Source organism: Sander lucioperca, chromosome 1 (assembly GCF_008315115.2).
Source record: "Sander lucioperca isolate FBNREF2018 chromosome 1, SLUC_FBN_1.2, whole genome shotgun sequence".
Classification (NCBI taxonomy): domain Eukaryota; kingdom Metazoa; phylum Chordata; class Actinopteri; order Perciformes; family Percidae; genus Sander; species Sander lucioperca.
In genome coordinates, this window is record NC_050173.1 from 30,625,620 (window position 1) to 30,647,550 (window position 21,931).

At 39.8% G+C, this 21,931-nt stretch overlaps 1 protein-coding gene across 3 annotated transcripts in view; it reads left to right on the forward strand.

The window, feature by feature from the left end:
- The first annotated feature begins 610 nt into the window (after nucleotides 1–610).
- Nucleotides 611–21,931, forward strand: part of macrod1 (mono-ADP ribosylhydrolase 1) — a 111,873-nt gene continuing 90,552 nt past the window's right edge. Inside the window, exons 1-3 of one of the 3 annotated variants that reach the window (XM_031303028.2) lie at nucleotides 611–1,185; nucleotides 3,106–3,204; nucleotides 3,778–3,885. In XM_031303028.2, the coding sequence (XP_031158888.1) occupies nucleotides 768–1,185; nucleotides 3,106–3,204; nucleotides 3,778–3,885 (625 nt within the window). In that variant the 5' untranslated portion in view covers nucleotides 611–767. The remainder of the gene's footprint in view (nucleotides 1,186–3,105; nucleotides 3,205–3,777; nucleotides 3,886–21,931) is intronic. The other 2 variants (XM_031303027.2, XM_031303026.2) reach the window with 2 other exon arrangements.

Genomic DNA, 21,931 nt, shown 5'->3' on the forward strand with positions numbered 1-21,931 from the left:
TAGAAACATGACCAAATGTTCCTGGCATTGTACGCCTAAAATCCGCAAGGGGGCGACATTTTCCTTCGGGGTGTCGTTATTGGGCAAAAACAGTTTGTACGAAGACCGACATACCGGTATATGAAAACTACACATGTAAACACTATGTTAAATAAAGTGTCAATACTCAGTGTATCTGGTCTCGTAATAATATTACGAGCCGAGCTATTTTTGTAGAATCGGTGATATATTAATTCTCCCACGTCCTGCTTACTTTTGTATTTACTAGTTTACTAGTATTTGCTTATTTGGTCGCCCAGTGTACCCATAGACTGTATATTCAGTCTATGAGTGTACCCTCGTCTTGTAATTCCAATATTTCCAACAGTCTTGAAGGAGGCGTGTGGTTGTTGGCTCCGGCTTTCTCATGCCATCTAAGTCGGGGGTTGACATTCAGTGTTAGATTTACAATAGAGCAGCGCTGGTCACGTTGTCGCATACCCTTTTCACTGATAATAATATTAATCCGTAAACACAGGCCTGGATACCGCACTAACGCTTATTGACACGTTTTAAAATGTGTTGTTTAGCGACAGCCAACTGGCAACCCTTATAAATGGTACATTCCACATGTGAAACTTCCATAACAAAAATGGCACATGAGAACTAACTGACATTTATCATCAGTGTTCGTACCGAAAACGAAACCTAACCACACGGTGTGGCTGACACTGATCCCCGTGAAGATGTAGTAACACGAACCGTTAGCCCCCTCGGCGTCACTCGGCATGGCACTGCAAATATCAGCTCTATTTTCATATATCAGAGCCCCGCTGTGCACTGGCCCTCTGTCCCGTGTCCGCGCTGACTTCCAGGGAGCCGGTGTCAAGTTCAAACACATTTTAACTCCTGGAAGCCTGCGGCTGGGAGGAAAGCCAGAAAAAAGTCCTGTCCGCGGCCATATTAACGCTGCCCTCCGAGCTGAGAAGTTTTCAACAACGACAGCAGCACTTTTGAAGTCCAACCAGGGGAACGCCTCCTCCTCACCCCGGGGGATGAGAGGTTGGCTAGGCAAGGTAGCCCTCGGTGCCGCCCTCGGAGTGAGCACAGTCGCTTTGGTCCATTCTCTCCACACCGGAACAGTTACTGCCATGGACCGCAAAGTTAAACTGAACTCCGCTGAGGGAGACTGGAAGGAGACCAAAGGTGAGACTGTTCAACCAAGGCCGAGAGGATTAAAATTGAATTTTTGCAATGGCTTCATGCAGTGTGCTTTGTCATCAAACTAAACACCTGTCCAGCTGTTTTTGCCTGAGTTGGCACAAGACAAAAGAATAAAAACTAGCTACCCTAAAAGAATAAAAACTAGCTACCCTATATGCTCTTAAAATGGATGATACCAAACAATTATCACAGCAACGCAGCAAGTCCATACAAACATTAGACCTGAAAGAGTAAAATTGGTTGTAGAGATTTGTCTTCTGTAATATCAAAGTAGAGTTTTATATTACACTATAAATTCAATATATAATACACAATGTAAGTCAGTACAAAGTAATGATATGCTTTTGGGTTGCACAATGATCATTTTAAATTCTTATCTAGCCCAAGATGATCTTTTGATTAAAAAAACTATTAATTTGATAATAATATGCAATGGAGAAAAGCAAGCAAATTAGTTGAGTTTAAGAAACTGCAACTCGCAAATATTTGTTTTTTCTTCTTTCTAAAAAATGAGTCATGCAATAAATCAGAAATCACTGTTGACTTAAAGGACAATTCCGGGCGCAAAACGAACCTAGGGGTTAACAACAGATGTGTACCCACTCTGTCGTTCTCTGGGACATGTTTTCATGCTATCAAATGAGTTTGGAGCTTGAACGAAACTAGCGCGGACCGCTGATTAGCTTACAACGCTAGTATTCGGGGCACAGGGAAAGTAAAAATAAATCGCTATTTTTCACAGCCTCGTACTTCGGGAAACCAGTCATGACTTACAGCTGGTGATGCAAACTAAAATCAAAAGCAATTTGCTCAATATATCTGAAATAATCGCAACGATGTAAAACATAACTTGTCTAGTGTACTTACTCAGTGGATAACTGTCCATCTGGTCCCTCCGGTCTGGGTCGCCATCTCCAATTTATTTTTGGGACATGGAAAAAAGTTTCAAGTACAGCCCTGTTTATCAGAGAGGGGAAATCTTCAGACTGTATAAAACACTGCGTCTCTTGGGTGTTGCGCCGTAACAGGTCCCACTCCTGTGGGACACTCCTGTTCGGTGGCCATAGCTTCACAATGTCCACAGGTACACCACCAGTTTCCTGAAGTATGAGGCTGTGTTGTGGCATTGACTACCGGTAGCTCTCTCTCTCTCCTAGCCCTTTCACAGAGCTCCCGCAGCTCTTCGTTCAATAAACTGTCCGTACACTTACAAAGTTCTCAATGCTTTGGTTAACATGTAGGGACCCTCACTATGCTACCGTTGAAGTGTGGTGATATTTTGAGCCTTTTTAGTGGTAGAAATAGCGATTTATTTTTACTTTCCCTGTGCCCCGAATACTAGCGTTGTAAGCTAATCAGCGGTCCGCGCTAGCTTCGTTCAAGCTACAAACACAATCGATTAGCATGAAAACATGTCCCAGAGAACGACAGAGTGGGTACACATCTGTTATTAACCCCTAGGTTCGTTTTGCGCCGGAATTGTCCTTTAACGCTTCAGCCCTAAAGTAAAGTAGGCTACCTTCTATCATATGTAAGCTTATGAAATGTTTCGCAGTATTTTGCTTGTCTTCATAAAGTAAATCTGTACTTAAGCAAACTGGAATTTGAGTGCAAAAGCTGCACAAAGACCATTAAGTACTTTTAGGGTACTGTAATCTTATAATATGCGTTAGGTTTTATGTAGGAATGTAAATGTTCATTAGGTGGGTATCATAGACCGTAAAAATAAGGTGGGTATGCATGAGCTATTTTTTTGTCTTCATCAAGCTTTTCTTCAGTCTGGTATGCAAAAAATACTATTTCTCTGTTCCTTAACGTAAATAAATACTTTACAAACTATTTATTTTATATCTAGCTAACCAATCACTGTCTTCCACTCTCTTTCTCTGTTGTCTCTATCAGACTTCTTGCTGTCTCTGTCTGAGACAGACAGGCGTGAGTACTACAGGACGTCTAACTTCGTGCCACTGGCCGACATCTCAGTCTGGACTCCCACCGCAGGTCAGACACCCAACATCAGTCAAAGTCACTGTCAAGATCATTCAGGGTTGGGTGGTGGTGCTGGTGAGACTTTACCGGAGTGATGCAAAGACATGAATACTTTCACTAGTGTTATCTGATGTTTGGCCACATCACATCAAAGCACTGTCTAAATTAGGAACATAACGTAAAGAGAGCTGGTAGCACATTGCATGCAAAATATAAATATATTTATATATAATATAACCTTCTGATGCAGGCAAATAAACAAAATTAGGCATACACAAAGCAAAAGATGAATATGCTGACATTAGATGCAATGTAACATGAGGAGGTGGACTTCTGATGAGGAGAAGGGCCACAACGATTTAAAATGACAGCTGACAGCAGCAGAGAGGAAAACAGATTTAAGGTTTGACAGCAGCGACATAATTGGCTGATGGAGGTTGTGCAAAATCTGATTGGTTTAACTAAAACATCCATAATCAGCTGATTAAGACGAAGAAGAGAGTGAGAGAGAATTGTGAATGAAGCATTAAAATAGTCTTCCTGAATGAACTTGCGCTGAGCTTCTTGTGTGTGTCTCATTATCAGGCGGTTCTGAACAAACTCTCTACCAGAAGAATGAAAAGTTGGACAAGAAGATTTCCCTCTACAGCGGTGACATCACCAAGTTGGAGATAGACGCTATTGTCAATGCAGGTATGTGTGTTTAAATGAGTAAGTGTTTGTTTTTAGTTGGAGCAGTGTGTAGATAGTCATCCAACATGGTCCCCAGTGATCATATTTCACACATGATAAAATAAAATGAAAAACAAGATGAAACATCATTTTATTTCCTCTGTTTTGCAACAAATGTAAAATCCAGCAGGGGAATAAAAAAAAAAACACATGCACAAGAACAATATGAAGAAGAAAGCCAACCAGTGGGGAAATAAGAGAAAGAATTATGGATTAAAAACATGGTGCTAAACTGAGCGCAGTCTGTTTGTGCATCCGTGTGAATGGACTGTATATAAATTTAGCACAAACAACGTGAGACAGTTGGTGCCCATTATGGGCATGTTGTTTTCTCAGGATGTGGGAGGGACAAATGGTTACCAACAGGTCTGTACTGTAATGTTGTCTTTAAAGTACATACAGTAAACATAAATACAAAATCTTCAATATATATATTATGAGTCTGGACAGACATGGATGTAACTTGACTGCAACTTGACTGCTTACAACAGCATACAACCATGAGGCGGTAATTGTAGTTTGGATATCACACCATAAGAGTAGTTTATGATACTATAAAGTCTTAAAATATATGGGACATTCTGCATGTATACACAAATAGTGTGATTTGTTTTATTAAAGGTCCTTAAGAATCATTGTTTATTTTTTGTCCTGTCTATGTAGTCTGCCCTAGCCATTTGTTCTGGGGACACCATCCGTTATCACAACCAAACAAAACTCTAATTTATTTGTTGTTGCATTTTTGCAACTGGTGGCTACTGCTGCATCTTATGATTATTTTCATTACCAGTAAACGTGTTGATTTTTTTCCGACCAATCCATTTTTTGTTAAGTCTATGAGATGTCGAAAAATATTTAAAAATTACGTCTTCAAATATCTTATTTCATTTTTTGGACTGACAATCCAAAACCCAAAGATATTCAATTTACAATAATTATTGTTTACCATATTTGCTATTTTTGCTTTGTTCAAACATTTTATGACATATATATTTATATAGTTAATTGGTGATCAAATTGTTGCCAAATAAGTTTGAATTGATATATTGACTAATTGTCTCAGCTGACATGAAAACATACTAAAATAAATTAAAAGTTGTTCTGACAGAAAATCATTTTTAATGTGGTGAAATGTTTTTTAAATGACTTGCAGACAATAAGAAAATTAATTTGTTCCTAGGTTAATTATAATTAAAATATCAATACTCATGAGGAAGTTTATTAATACCGAAATGTAATTATTTTGGTTTTCCGTAGAGAAACCAATGTAATACTGACCAGTTATAAAATTTGTTAAACAAACGCGTAATCAAAGGCGTCTTGAGAATTAATCTTAATAACAATAAAAAGCTGATTCCAAATATAGTAAAAAGCTGATAACTTCAATGCATATACTGTATTCATCTAACCTAATACATTTGTATTAAATGAGTGATATGATCTTTATACATTTTTAAAGACAAGTATGCCCGTATAACACACTTCCCCCCTTCAGTTGTTGTAGGATTAGAGCTTGACAGCGTGACCATTAGATGGAGCTAAAAGCCAGCTCATTTACTGAAGACCTTTTCCCACAAGGCTGTTTGGGCATTTGGGGGAAATTTAATCGGTGCCTTGGCACAGACGGTGCATCGGGGGAGATTGAGGCAGGCCAGCATGCCTAAATGATGCGGGATGATGAGGCTTTAGCAGAAAATGATAGATCTTCATTGGCAGCTGACTGTCAGCAGGTGTACGCTGTGGCAGCATCCATTGAATATGTTGATCTTTCACTCTTATTTATGGAATTACTGCTTGTGTTTGTGTGTGCTTGTGATCATTCACGCATCTGCCTGTAAATGTTAAAGTAATTACGTGTGTGTGTATATACAGTAAGTAATTGTAATTTATCTCTTGTGTGTCTGTAGAGGCGACTTTGTGTTGCAGTGTGCATTTTACAAGAGCTTTTTACAGAGTCGCACGATGCAAAGTAGCATGGAATTAACAAGAGGAAACAGCCAGTAAAGTGTCATTTAGCAGGAGAGGACAAGGCAAGGTGAGGGAGGGAGACAATGCCAGAGGAAACATGACTGAGAGACAGAGCATGAGAGAGAGTCAGCACACCGACTCACAAAAAGCGAGGGGAGAGTCTGGAGGAGTGAAAAGAAGAAGATAAAAGAGAGGTAGGGAGAGGACACAGGCTAGTATTTAAATCTCGGACTGCATTGCCATGGCAACAAGCAGGTATAGGGTACCCGCAAAGGGGTTTTGGACAGCAGAGTCTGATCATCCTTATTCTGTTTGCCTGACTGGCCGGCCAGCTGACTGTCTCCGTAGTCATTTTGTCGACTAAGCGGCTGACCTTTTCATTCAATGACTAACTGATTGACTAAGAGGCTTTCAGTGATGTCAGTCGCACTTAAAGAGATATGACATTAAAATAAAAGAGAAAGGCCAACAGACGTCGAGGGTCAAGAGAACAATTATAAAAGAGACAGTTAGTTATGCTCATTTAGAACATTGCTTGCAAGCTTATTCTCCTGTTGCAGATCTAACAGCAAAGCATGAGCGCTAGAAAGCAGCCAAATCAGCGCCTGTGGTTTTTGACATGTGGAAGGGAGTTTTGCGGATTTCTTTCTGGCTACTATGAGAGGCCTTGAAGAATAATTTAGCCCATAACGCAGCAAACATTCAATTGAAGCCAACTGTGGCCAATTATACGCTATACTAGCAGACTAGTAGGCAGGCTGGGAGGGGGGCTTCCAGGCCTTCCAGGCCTGGCTGGTGGTGAGCATCTGACTACAGACACACGAAAACACACATACGTAGATGTGGATGCAGACACAGAAGCCCCGGAGACCTTTGAATGAACAGGTGGAAACTAAGTAATGTGCTGCTCCACCCTTCCTTCCTTCCTTCCTTCCTTCCTTCCTTCCTTCCTTCCTTCCTTCCTTCCTTCCTTCCTTCCGTCCTTCCTTCCTTCCTTCCTACCCTCAGTCAGCACTGATTGATCAGGTAAAGAGGACGTTGCATGGAGGCTGGGCGGGCGCTGTTTGTCGTTTGTGTTTCTCTCAATAAAGATCGGATTTACAGTAACTCTTCACTCCTCCCACGTCTCCTCCTCTTCTCCTCCTCTTCTCCTCCCCCTCCTCCGCCCCCTCCCTCCTTCCTTCCACACTTTTACAGCCCCTGGCTCTTGCCCACTCCTATAAAACACTACAAACATAAAAACCCACAAGCACTTAAGAGCCTTCCTGGTGAGGGTGGGTATGGGGGGATATGGAGGGGAGGAGACGGCGGGCAGAAACATCCTCCTCTTTACACCCCTCAATCACTCCGTCCGGAGAAGGAGAGAGAGATGGAGGGGAGGATATATTGTCTCTGATGGGCTTGCTGATTAAGATGGATTGCACAATGAAATGTCTTTGGACTGATGAGTTCTTGGAGTGTGTGTGTGTGTGTGTGTGTGTGTGTGTGTGTGTGTGTGTAACGACGTCTCTGCAACTAACTTTGCATTAAAACCTTTTTTCAAATTGATTAAATGCAAATTTGCTTAGCTCTACTGAGCTGCATTTTCCCTCGCAAAAGTTGTATTCCTCATTTCCATTCCAGCACTTACTCTCAGCCGTTGTCGTGATTTTAACGTGTTTGACATTAAATGCCTTTTATTTTGCCCTACCTTTTTTCTCTGCGTAGAATTTATATTTAATTGAAAAAGATTTAAAAACTGGACATATAAGTTCTCTCAGTATTTCTTTGTTTAATGTCCTTTTTTCCAGTGGAGATAACACTGTGTGTGAGAGTAAATGCAGAAGCAGAGTCGGCTGCTAAATCTTTCAGGCTAGACTATAAAAAACTGTCCCTAAAATTAAGCCGTGCACCGTCAAGTGATAAAGATTATTCTGGTCCTATCTCAGTCTTTAGAGCTTGAACCACTTGTCATTGTCACAATTTCTGCTTGCTGAGTCTGTGTGTGTGTGTGTGTGTGTGTGTGTGTGTGTGTGTGTGTGTGTGTGTGTGTGTGTGTATTGTGTGTGTATAGTGTGTGTGTGATTATACACCTTTACACACTTGTTTGAATGTATTGAAAATATGATATACATGTATGTCTGCATGTGTACACCTGCGCACAGATACACCTGCTGCCAGAAATAAACATGAACATGGCTCTATGGATGTGTGTGTGTTTGTGTGTGTGTGTGTGTTGCGATATCAGGACGGGTGTGCGTGCTTGTGGTGTACTTTTGCGTGTGTTTTGAGTGCAGGTGTCCTATCATGTTTGTGTATGCATGCATGAGATAGGGTCTCCCAGGTTTTCCTCTGCAGGTCAGAGATAAAGCTGTTGGATGCCGCTGGAAACCCACTCACCGTGGCAACAGCTGAGAGATATACGATAAGAGCCAAATCGTTTTCTTGGCCTGCAGGTGACAGACAGCATATGTGAGAGAGAGGGTGTCTGTAGACTGTACTGTAACTTCCTCACAGATAAGAAACCTAGAAAGAAAGCTGGACTGATGAGCGGATGGATAGCAGGGGCGGGATGTTGACCTGATGTTGACAGGAAAAAAAGGTCAGACTTTGTCTCACTTACAGACTCCACTGAATGCGTAATTTTTACTGTCAGCGTGGCATCATTGTGATATATATATATATATATATATATATATATATATATATATATATATATATTAAATAAAGTCCAGTTGGCTAATATAAACTTTTTGGGACAGAGTGATTGAGGGGTGTAAAGAGGAGCATGTTTCTATACGCCGTCTTCACATTTTCAACACATTACCGTCAAGCTGTTTGTTTTGGGGACGTGGAAAGTTTTTCTTAGAACATTAACATTTTTCAGACTGTCTTCTTGGGCTCACCATATTTATAACATCCAGATGTTTGGCTGCCTCGCTCCAGTTGTTTTAGTGGCACAAACTGCTGCGGTGAATGTGTTGCGACATTTAAATGTCTTGTCCTTGAAATCAACTCCAATTTTTCACATCTAGTTTCCATTATATAAAAACATCAGGGTCGCTGATTATATTCATTATCAATAAATCTGCTGATTATTTTGACTTTTAGTTTTGTCTGTAAAATGTAAGAAAATGTATTGTATTGTAATGCCACGTGTAATATATTTTTAGAGCTGCAATAATAAATCTATTAATCGATTGTCAATCAATTTTGATAATCGGTGAATTGTTTCGGTCATTTTTCAAGCAAAAATGCCAAACATACTCTGATTCCAGCTTCTCAAATGTGAGGATTTTCTCCTTTTCTTTTTCATATATAACAGCCTTGGTCTTTAGTTTCTGGATGTTAGTGGAGGTGGCACGCCACCGCTATACAGCACTGTGGGAAAGCCTGATATGGTAATCAGAGCTTTGATATTATCTCACTGTAAAATGTAAATATAGATACATTAATATGAAGCTTGAATTTAAGACATCAGTAACAGCAAAACCCTTCCAATATCAGCTTAATGTTTCATTATTACCAGTGTTGGGCAAGTTACATTTAAAAAGTAATTAGTTACAGTTACTAGTTACTTCTTCCAAAAAGTAACTAAATTAGTTATTCAGTTACAAATTATGAAAGTAACTAGTTACTTCAGAAAGTAACCATTGCGTTACTTTCAAGTACATTTTTAAATGCTCAAATGTGACCCCACCTCCACCTACCCCTCTTTAATGGAACTTAAAATACATGTGCATGTTCAATTATTTATGATAAATCTGATTATTATAATGAAATGGACACTTAATACAATACATTATTAACATAAACAATGTACATAAATCTAAACTATTTTAATGTTGCTGTGGGACAAAGTGAGACTAGCCTCCAATCAAATGCCAATCAATCAAATGTATGTAGATATTCTGTTTATATAGTGGATCGATACAAATAGCACAACACCTCAACAGGCCACAACTGGTAAAAATTAAATTATGCTTGTTAACACTATACCAAAAATAAATAACAAATATATACACTCTTTTATATACTTGTGTGTGTGTGTGTGTGTGTGTGTGTGTGGAGTAGGTGATAGAGCGAGGGAGAAGTGAGAGAGTGATGGTGATTAGCTTTGGAGTGAGTAGCGACTCTAGAGTCACAAAGTGTCTCCCCTGTTCTTTCTGACCACGGTGGAAAATCTGTAGCTGGAAAAGTTAACCCTCTCCTTGATTTCATAACGCCATACCTGTCTCTCTCTCGTTGACTGACCCGCTTGTGTTGTTCTTGTGTGTCCGACTATGCGTGCTTTCGAACACTCGCCCAACTCTACCTCTGATTGGCTTACCATGACATTTTACTCAACCTCAGCCAATCGTCAGCATTTATGCACTTGCGTCGTGCACGGCCCACTAACCAAGGAAGAACAGTAAAAAAAAGTTTTTGCCTCTCAGCTCAGACTCAGAGATCTAGTTGATCTGATGGAAAAAACAGCTTCAAATATAGTAACGTGCCTCATTTTAGTAAAGCAGTAAAGGTAACGGCATTATTAAGATGGGAAGAGTAATCAATTAGATTACTCGTTACTGAAAAAAAGTAACGCTGCTATTTATAACGCAGTTATTCCCATCACTGATTATTACATAACTACGTATAAGAGGATGGGTGTGGGGGTAAGCATCAATAATTGAACATCAGTGTTTGAGCTTGGATGCCTCCAATATAAATTCAACACAGCGGTGGAGCATCTTTTATTGCTTCCAGAGAAGTCTGTGGTTGATGAAGACTGATAGCTGTAGTGGAGATTGGTTATGGTGCTTGGGGCTCATAGAGGATGAAGGGACCAGAGCATTAGACAGACAGACAGACAGACAGACAGACAGACAGACAGACAGACAGACATCGACTAGAACAGCTGAAGGGAGAAAGGTGAGAGAGATGTGTTCAGTGATCCTGTTTGGTAATTTTAAGAGGATAAAACGGGTGATCCCCTCGGTTCTGCAGGTATAGAGCCCCTTACAAGAGCATTGCCCTACAGTAGCACAGCATCACACTCCTTCTGCAAGGCTTCACTGATTCTTAGCTGGCTTTGTCAATGGAGCTTAGCGCTGTGCTTAGCACCTGGCAGACATCCGTGCTTTCGCCACTGCTCAAGTGTGTATGGAAGATTGTCAGGTCTGACTTGTTGTAAATTGCTTCAGAGTGGCTAAAATTGTTTTTCAGATCTCACCTGAGCTGCATTTTCCTCATTTGACTAGAGTAATGGGGGACATGGAGTGGAAATCTAACTTTGCATGCTTAACCACTTTATAAGGGATTTAACTGCATCAGGCCAAGGATTAAGTGATTTTTGTCACAGATTGACTTTGAATGCCACAATATCTACTCCAGTCTCAGTGCTTAAGCTGTTGATAGTCTGTTTTAAGTATGTGCATCATGTAGCACTTTTTAGAGGATAATCAAGTTGTAGCCAGCTGTAGCATTTTTTTTTCCTGCCTGAGGAATTAATGTTTTCAAGGCTGCATTTCATCCTTAGATAATAATAATAATAATAATAATAATAATAATAATAATAATAATAATAATAATAATAATAATACATGTATTTTATATAGCACTTTAAAAGGTACTCAAAGGCACTTTACAAGGTCAACGAAAAAAAACAAAAAAAACAAAAACAGTAACTGATCGGTAACAGGATCAGTGTAACAACAACAGTAACAACTACAGATAAATATTAAAAGGTGCAGCATAGAAACAGGATGGCTGCCACTTTTTCATCAAGTCACTTATCCAAGGTTTTAAAGAGGAGGGAGGGACGTGTTGTTGTGATCCAGCCAGCCTCCCTGGTAGTAACAGGGGTCAGAGGAGGTGATGGAAAGCCCAGAACAGAGACTGTTGAGGTCCCACAGGCCCCCGCAGTGTGTGCTCTCTATGTCTCTCTGTGCTGCAGTAACCATACATCTACCCTTGAGCTCTTGTCAGCTCCTCTTAGGACAGGCTCATATCGCAAGATGCAAAATGTCACACCAAGTTTGCTATCACAGAAAAATATTTTACATGGGTGTGTGTGTGTGTGTGTGCTCTAACAGATACATAGACTATGAAAAGAAGACCAGATACTATAACATGGGCTTGAATGTATTTATGTGTGTGTGTTTTGATGCATAAGGGGTGCATAAATTAAAGCAAGATAAAATACAGATCTGCCTCTCAGCTGACCTTTCTACTTTTGTAAGAATTAATTAAGAGTTGTATTGTTTACTCAAAAAAGCAAAATGGGTTCATATGCTGCTGCTATGAAGCAGAACCAGTTACAGATCCCTCATGAGCCGCACTGTTTCTCCCTGCCCTAGTAACTGTACTTCCTTAGCTCTAGTTCCTATAGCAGTATCCCCACTGCCCTGACTTTGTGTTTTGTGAAGCTGCGCTAAAGGACACATTCTCACAATATACCCGTCAACTGTCTGTACCAACCCACACAAGCACTTCCAGAGGCAAATTGGTATTGCTGATGCTGCTTAGGTTTCAGAGTAAATATGATGTGCTGTCAAAACATAGCACTGCCATGACCACCTCTACCAGCTACAGTGGATATAAAAAGTCTACACACCCTTATGAAATTGCAGTTTTTTTAAATAGACCAAAATAACAACAAAGTGAATGTCAGGCTTGTTCCATCTTTTATGTGATCTTCCATCAAACAAAACTCCAGAGAAAACAACAAATAGTCAATTATTAGGAACAATTCAAATATAGCACGATGATTGCATTCGTCTGCACACCCCGCCTAACTAATAACTCTGTGGAAGCACCCTTTGCATGTATTACAGCAGCAAGTCTTTGGGAATAAATCTCTATTTACTTTGCACAGCTAGAATTTGCAATTGTAACCCACTCTTCTTTGCAAAAAAAAGTGCTGTCAAATTGTGAGGGGATCTCCTGTGTACAGCTCTCTTTAGGTCATTCCACGTTTTCGATGGGCTCGAGGTCAACGACTTTGATTTTCCGTGTTTGAGGCCATGCCTTAGTCCACTTGGATGAGTCATTGTCATGTTAGAATGTGAAATTCCTCTTCATCTTCAGCTTTCTGACAGAGGCCAGCAGGTTTTAAGCCAACATATCTTGATATTTTCAGCTATTCATTATCCCGTCTATCTTGACATGAGTCCCTGACCCAGCTGAAGAGAAGCAGCCCAAAGCAGGCCTCCAGCTGCTACCACCAACAATCTTCACAGTGGGTATGGTGTTCCTTGGATGATAAGCTGTTTTGGCTTTGTGCCAAACATATGTTTTAGAATTTGAATTGAAAAGTTCAACCTTTGTCTCGTCAAACCATAACACATTTCCCACATACTGTAGTTTGACAGAGCTCCAGACTGCGACCATTTTTGAGACAGTGCGAGTATTGTTTGACCTGCAAATTTAATTTTTTTTATTTTTAAAGATTATTTTTTTGGCCATTTTCGGCCTTTATTTTGACAGGACAGCCAAAGACATGAAAGGGGAGAGAGAGGGGGGTTCATTTACCGGATAGTTCCGCTGGATGTTCCGTCGGATGTCCCTCACTTTCTGCTTTCTTTGTGTTTACTTTAAACCCCGGTCATATCGAGGAACATGAACCGGAACCTTTGAGCAACGTTACACTCTGAAAATGGTGAAAAGTGTTGAACATTTTTATCGTGCAACAAGGCAGGCCAGCGTGGTTTGTTCGGGGAACGATTGTAAAGATTTACAAAAAATATGTTTACAGCATCTACTCTCTAACTGGGACTATTTGGAACCAATTGCCGGGGGATTTGCTATGGACAAAATACACACGGCGATTATCTGGTAAATGAATTGTCGTCGATCCAGACTAGGTTTTATCCAAACAACAGTTCAAAACCAAAGAAAATGTAGTTCACTATCATGTCTGACAAAGAAAAGCAGGAAAGCTTCACATTTTAGAGCCTGGAAACAGAAAACTTTGGCACAGTTGCTTGAAAATTACTTATTAATTAATTGATTATCAAAATTGTTACTGATTACTTTCCAGTCGATCGAATAAAAGTAATAGATCAATACATAGGCTCTAGTCTGTAGCCTCAGTCATTTTACTGTTCGTGCAGAGCCACTGGGTGTCATCTTTGATTCACAGCCACAGACAGCAGTGATAGGACCTTTAAATTACTGTATTTAATGTGTAAACACAGCAAACATCTCAATCATAAATGTGCTTGAATATGATATTTTTCTTCTGTACTAAAGACTGGACTTTATCAAAGCTGTGTAAATTAAAAAAAAGTTTCTTTATAGAACCAGTGTGAAATTAAAAATGAAATTTAAATCTTTAATGTTAGAGTAGCCTGTCACTGAGGAGACATGCTTGCTATAATTACCATCCTCCCTGTGCAGTAATATTGCTTCTGAAAAGAGCTAATATCTAAGCTATAGTAATTTCTCTCTGTATTTGTTTTGAGGCCTTTCTCACTTAATCCTCCTCATGATACATGTACAAATCAAATGAATAGAACATTACTCTTTCACACCCATTTAAAGTGGCTCATTTTTAATGGTAAAGTAAATTGAAGGCTGTGGGCGTATTTCATATCCTTAAGGCTTGAGACGATCTAAGGCTCACCGCTGTGAGGAATCAGGGTCTATATGCTTCAAAACTTACTTCATGGATGAAGTAGCTTTTAAACTGGGCTTGACTGACATTTGGTTTTATGTTCAGCAGTAGATTTCTGCTAGTTTTTTTCTAGCACTTTTTTGAGGTTTCTTAACATGCACACTGCCGACCCTCGCCTTGTCCTAGCTTAAATCTAGACGCTTGTATCTCATACTTGTCATCACTGCACTGAAGTCGTGTTATGTCCACTCTGTCCTTTTGTATCTGTGTCTTTGCCATGGGCGAAGTTTGGAGGCTGCAGCATGAGTTTAGACAGTGCTGCTGCTCTAGTTTTTCCAGTGCATATCTGTCCGAGTTAATTACGGTACAACTGTCAGAAAGACCACTTTACTGGTCATTTGGGCAGCGACATTAATGGTCTCTGTGTACTGAAAAATTTGAGCTTTCAAGGTTCAGTGAAGCAGAAGATCCAGCAGAAACTCTGGGTTTCTGCTGGATGCTCTAATGTCCAGTTTGTGTCTCAATTTGAGTGGGAGATGGAAGAAAAGCTATGATTCTTTATGGTGCATCTCCAGAGTTTTGTCCTCTTCCTTCCCCCCTTTTATTCTTTACCTCTTCCATTTAGACATCATCGGAGGGATGTGACCCGAGAGGAGCGAGACATTGGCATCAGACAAACGGGCCTTAGTTTACAGCTTCAGATTGATTTACACCCTGACATTGAGAAGTTAACATACCCTTCGAGAGTTAATCCCTAATGTTGTCCAGGTCAGTAAATAAATGGAATAAGAAAAGCCAAAGTGAAGGAGTTTGCAGAAAAGCTCATTCGTGCTAATTATTTCTCTCCCACCCCTCCCTTGTTAAAAGCTTTCCCACCCCTCCAATCAATCGCCACTTTAGCGAGCAGGAAGGGATGGAGGAAGTGCGAGCCTCATTAGCCTGATTGGGCCAATGTGGGAGATGGAAGGAGATGGAGTGAATGAGGGAGTAAAAGAGAAAAGGAGTCAGCTTGATCATCAGCACTTGGCCCATCAGAGCATCTGTCATCAAGGCAAGTGCTGCTTTCAAATCTGTTGGTTTGTTGTGCAGCGTTGTGACTCCTGGTTTGCCGGGAGAAGATCTTCTGAAGGTGCAGGAGGGGAAGCCGTTGCTGGATTTAGTTTAGCGATTTTGTTCTGTCTGTGGTAAAGATAAGGTTGTCAATCTCAAAGCTGGATGGATGGGAAATTTCACCTTTTTCTTTTGAAGTATGGTTGAGAGATTAAGGGTACAGTATGCTTAAAATGAACTAGATTGTACAAAGTGTCATCCAATGGCAAGTGTTAACAACTGTTCTGAATGATTAGCATGGCTGCAGACCTTTGAATCTTCCTTTTTTCGGCCTTTGTGACAAATGTAAAGTAACCGCCACCATAGCTTCCATGTCGTCTGGAAATAATGTTGGCCTGACAGATTCATCACTTGCTATTAATTGGTTAGAGCATAACCCCTTCCAACAAGAAATCAGCTAACATGAACACAATGTCATCCTGAATTAAAGAAGTGCAACAGAAATTTGGTCAGATAATCAGGCTACCAAATGGCCACACTTAAAGGCCTCCCATCATAGCCTCTTCCTGACAGCATCCTACTGCCTTCCTGATCTCTGTCTCTAAACCCATTGTCTTTGAACTTCATCATTAACCTACCTTACATTAACACCTCCACACACCTGGACACTCATTACATAAAGATTGTCTGTTCTAGAAAAGTTACAGTGCTTATAGACCACTATTAAAAACAATAAATATTTACCAAAGTGCTTTAAGGAGATATATTAAATACAAGAAAAATAATTAGAACAGGTAAATGTAAAATAGACAAAACTGCACTAACTTTGGCAGATGTATTCATGTAGGCAGCCATAATTCATAGTAAGAAGCTAATTGAAAAAAAAGAAGAAATATTCATGTGATTATATTACTAATTGAGAGGATTCACTTCGCTTCATTTGACGTCCAAAATGGCTGACTAAATGCGACCAGGCTTATTGATATTATATAAAGCAAGTCCTCTGAGGTTGTGGCAGTGTGACATTAATGTGCAGTTTGTACAGCAGCCAGCTGTCAAACTTGTATGTCTTTCCTTGTGTAGGGCGGAGTTCAATTTTCTGTGATGTCTTACTTAATGCACTCCATAGTGTAGCAATAATCGTTTGCATTCCCAGTTCTTTATGACAATAATAGTGCACCTTTTTTCAAATATTGGTTTTAGTGCCAGACAAGTAATCAGCCTAGCATTAAGGCTTTGGCTGTGCATCCAAAGTCCTCGACTTCTTGGCTGCTCAGGTCGAATACTTGAGCAGCTCCCCAAAAAAAAATATGCACGCTAAGTGCACCACTATCACCTGATGAATGGCCTTTTTTAATGAGTTTATCAACCTATTATGATTGATGTTTTTCATTTAGACTTTTGACATTGAATCCAACCCTGTTTCACTGAACCAGCTGTGCAAATGATGTTGACTAGAACTAAGACACACAAGACGGAATGAGAACAAATTAGATATGGAAATAAAAAGCACATTGGGGAAAGATTATCCTCATTATAGGCAGTGCTGTTTGAATAATAAAGTATAATGCAGCCTGACAATAAGCCTCCGTTTTCTCTCATCTTTGTAATCATAGCTTAGTGAACAAAGTACAAAGGATGCACCATTGTAACCTCCAAAATGGGCTTTAATCTAACCCTGAGTCCTCTTCCCCTGTCTCCACCAGGAAAGGGGCCCTTATTGTCCGCTCAAATGTCCTCATCACAAACAATGCTTTTGTCACATAATCACACATACACAGACACGCAAAGAGTACTGAGACTACACACAGCACACACTGCACACAATTACCATCTTGTAATTGCGATCTATCAGGCGTTGTTGTGAAGTGGTGCCCGATGCGCATGCTGTCGGCCCCGCTGCATTATCAGAGCTTAGGAAATGACAAGCCTATTTATAGGAAGTATTTATCAACTTATCCTGTTGTCACCATTGTCCATGGGTGGACGGCCCTTGTTAGAGCCGGACTGACAGACAGGTCCATCAATCAGCGCATCAGTTTGTAAGGTGTAGATGTTCCCTGAAAGTGGGACATGAATTAGTGGATTTAGTGCACGGAGTTAAAAGGTCAACATAACATCCTGTACAGTTTGTCCTGTTAAGTCCAGAGAAGAGATAATGAACATCTGGTTGTAGCCCATATACAGCACATTTTATTGTCACAGATTTACCTGATTTGTATAATCCTAGCTACAAATTTATTGAGCTTTTAAACTGGTAATCTATTCAACCTGTGCCATTTTATTTTAATTGTTCCAGTTGATTAAAGCATAATGTTTTGTTTTTCAAAGCCCCTGGTAAACATCTGTTTTCAGTGCACATGCAAGAACATTGCTTTGGTCAAGTCACTTTCAACACACTGATGATTAAAAAATGAAGAATATTTATCCCTGAAGTTTGGTTCCTGATGTATATCAAGTAAACGAAAAGCAAACTGTGGGTGAATGTCTCTGTCATAAAAAAGCCAGGGACACTGTGGTGCATTGAGATACAAAGGACACCTCAATCACAGTAATGTCAAGCATTGAGAAGATTTATTACACCCTTTACTTTCTGTGTCTTCTGCAAGATCAACAGCTGCGTGCATGTGTGTTAATCTTTTTTTTTTTTTAAGATTCTTTTTTCGGGCATTTTAGGCCTTTATTTCCATAGGACAGATGAAGACATGAAAGGGGAGAGAGAGGGGGAATGACATGCAGCAAAGGACCGCAGGTCGGAGTTGAACCCTGGGCCGCTGCGTCGAGGAGTAAACCTCTATATATGTGTGCTTGCTCTACCAAATGAGCTAACCCGGCCACATGTGTGTTGTTAATCTTTGCACATTTTTGTGTGGGTATGTGTGTATAGTGAAAGAGCCGGCCTCAAGGTTTTATTAAAAGTTAAAGTTAATATTATATTAAAGATACTGGTTTTGTTTGCTTATGCTGAGCAATGTTCTGCACATTTAAAGGCTGGCATTTTTTATATTTGTTAGCCTGACAAGCCAGACCCACATCAAGATATTGGGTCTGGGAACTCACCATTGACAGAACTCAATCCGAGGGGCGGGATAAACGGTTGTCTTTCAAATTCCCTCTGCACGCAATAGGATAGCGCTACAACCAGGCAGAGCAACGAAGAAGGTAGCGAAGCTAGTTGATAGATTAAACTTTTGCCGTATCCGGTCGGCAAAACTCTGAACACATCTTCCTTTTTTAAGAATGATTTCAGTGCCGTTCTTTGTTCTTTTCTCAAAGAAAATCTTAACTCCAAGTCTTCCAGAAGACCACTGTTCCCAGCAGCAGCAGCAGCCATAAGCCCGCCTACCGACTCTATACACGATGTGATTGGCCTGACCAGAGTTTGTTTTTTCCAGCTCGCAAGCCAATGGAGAGTGCCTAGACCCCCCTGGCTGCAAAATACATTTGCTGCCGCTAGGGTGCATCTAGATTTCTAGGCTATATATTTGTATTTATTGCCTGCAAATCTCATGAAAAGACCAAAACCATGCGTTAGTCTGGCTCCCTTTCGAGTTAACCTGTGGATGGAACGCTGCTCTAGGCTTATTTATTCCAAGATATAAATCTTTAAAAACTTTTCATCATGAATATATACTATCATTATTAAAAAAGCCAAATAATTTTATAAGAAAGGTGGTCATTGTAGATTTTAGCAAATGCTACTCAAACAGGAGTAAATCATATATATTTAAGGTTAAATTGTTTTTACACATACTGTAAACACATTACATACACAAATATCTTTGAGGATACATTTCATTGTTTTATTTTTTTTAAGAATTGTGATTTAATTGCAAAGTGGGACATTTTGCAGTTGACAAACCATGTAATACCGATTGTTTCTAGATTACCTCAAACATACAGTATTTTCTGCATTTTTCTACTTCATGTTCTTTCTTTATACCGGTTGACATATTCGTTGATACGATATGTCTCCAATGACCTAATATCTTCCAACAGATTATTCTTTTTTCTTTTCTTTCTCAGTATTTGTGTCGGACCAGGGACGTTGCCATTCATGGTTGGCGCCTTAACCCCTGATTTATCATGTTGTTGTTTGTTTTGTTTTTTTACAGTTTTTGGACAACAATGGTGGTCTATGGCACAAAGAAATAACATATATCCGGCTTTGGATAAACAGTGAATACAGTACTTGTTAGTAGCTCACATTAAGTATTGGATTTCGTCTTTTAATGGGATGTATTGACAAATATCACCCGCTTTATCTTTAATTGTTTGTCGTCATCCAAGTGTTATGAGTTTGAGAGAGATGAAAATAATGTAGCTCCTACATTATTACTTCCGCCAAAAAAGTTGTTTACGATTCAGTTTGTCTGTATGTTTGTTTGTTTGTTTGTTTGTTTGTCTGTTTGTCAGTAGGATAACAGAAAAACTACTGGCCCGATTTTTGTGAAACTCAATTTTGGAGCGGATCCCAATCAAGGGGCCGGTTGCAGTAGATAACCGGTTATATAGATATTCCATTATTTTGTATAATGTTTGTTGATTTTTTTTATTTTATATAATTTTCATCATTAAATTGTGCAGCCTTGAACCAGCAGCACATTGTGTGTGTGCTGGACCTCTGGTATGATCACAGTCCACTCTGTAGCATTTTCAACCAAGTAATGAATAATTTACTGTGTTCCTAGAATTCATTAATTTTTTGGCTGCGATGTGTCTGCCTCTGCTAAAGAAAGGCTAAGAGTCAGTGCTCCAGAGAAATCACAAGTTGCCATAACTACAAGTGCTGAGGTCTCAGTGCGGTCCAGAGTGTAGAGCCCCGGAGAGGTGGGCAGTAAGCCGACCATGAGTGATGGCTGAGAGCTCTGGAGGACCCCATCCAGCAGGAGCCCAGCGCCTGAAGCGCTCCTCAGCCAGAATTGTTTCTCTTCAGTTTCCTCGTGTAGGCAGGAGATGAAACTGAATGCCTGATGGTTTATCATGTGACGAAAAGGAAACAATCAACTATTCACTTAATGTCAGTCTCGGACAGATAATGAGGCAAAGACGACTTGAGGTTATAAATGCTTTTACTTTTTCTTCAATTTCAGATGCTCTTTTTCCTAACAGCAAGGTTACAAAAAAATGGAGTGGTATACAGGCTGGATAATTAGGCTAAATTAAAAGATAAAAAACACATGAAGCTGGAAAATTGAATAGACAGTTGCAGTACAAGGGCAATTTGGTTATCTTTTTGTACATGCTTTAAGCATGGTTATGGCAGAAGCTTCTTTTTTTCTTCCATCTCACTAGAGGCTTCTTGCAGTGGCACTCAAGTGGCTCTCCCTCTGATAGACCGCCCTATTTCATACAGTTGGTGTTGTTAGAATCCACCGGAGGCTGTCTTTTGTTCTTTGCCTTGTTTATTCCAGTGATGTCCTCTCCATCCATCACTACATAGGAACCCAGACCACCACAGCTTAATGTTTTGTTGTTGTTGGATCAGTTCATACCTCTGAGGTATTTCACTGGTTTCTTACAGTGTGTGTGAAGAGAAACGTGTCAGTGTTTGTTATGCAGCTCCGTCGTGGTACATTGGGACCACCAGTCCCCTGTCACTCGAAAGGTGTACAGGTTTATGTCCATCAACGACGACTTTTAAGAGTGATTTAAAATTCACGTGTGTCTTCAGCTGGATTTACAGCTGAGGTGAGGATTTGGGTTCAAGGTTTGTAAATCTGTGAAATATTGTTTCACGTTTAGCAATGCTGTTTGTGCATTTCTTTGTGTTTCATACATGGACCTTTTGACAGCATGTACGTGTGTTGATGTTTATAGTACGCCCATGTCCACTCTTATGTCCGTATATTGTATCTGTTTTCTGTCTTTCTCCACTGTTCCCTTGACTGCTGTGAGTTTAATCTGCAGTCTGAAAGGACACATAAACATGATCAGTCTTACAGTCCACACTGTTTGATTTTCAGTTTCAGTAAATGATACCTGGTACTTGTAGGGATATTTGTATCCAAAATAGCTAGAATGTATATATGCCTGCATGCATATAGGGCTGCAGCTATCGATTATTTTAGTAATCGAGTATTCTACCGATTATTCCATTGATTAATCGAGTAATCGAATAAATACTTTTGTTTTATTGAAGAGCAATAATAAACAATAGTTTGGTTAAATTTTTGGAAAAAGCAACATTTGTGTTGCCTACATTGCTTACAATATCATCTCTCAAAAAACTAAAAATATGTGCATTTGAGTGCATTTAAGAGCCATATTACATTGTAAAATTTTTAAAGAAAACATTTTCTGAAATGACATCAACCTCACACTAAGGCATACATTAAACATACATAAACATGACCTTAAGTTGTGGACTGATCTGTATATAGGCCTATATGTAAATATTAATTATACTCAATC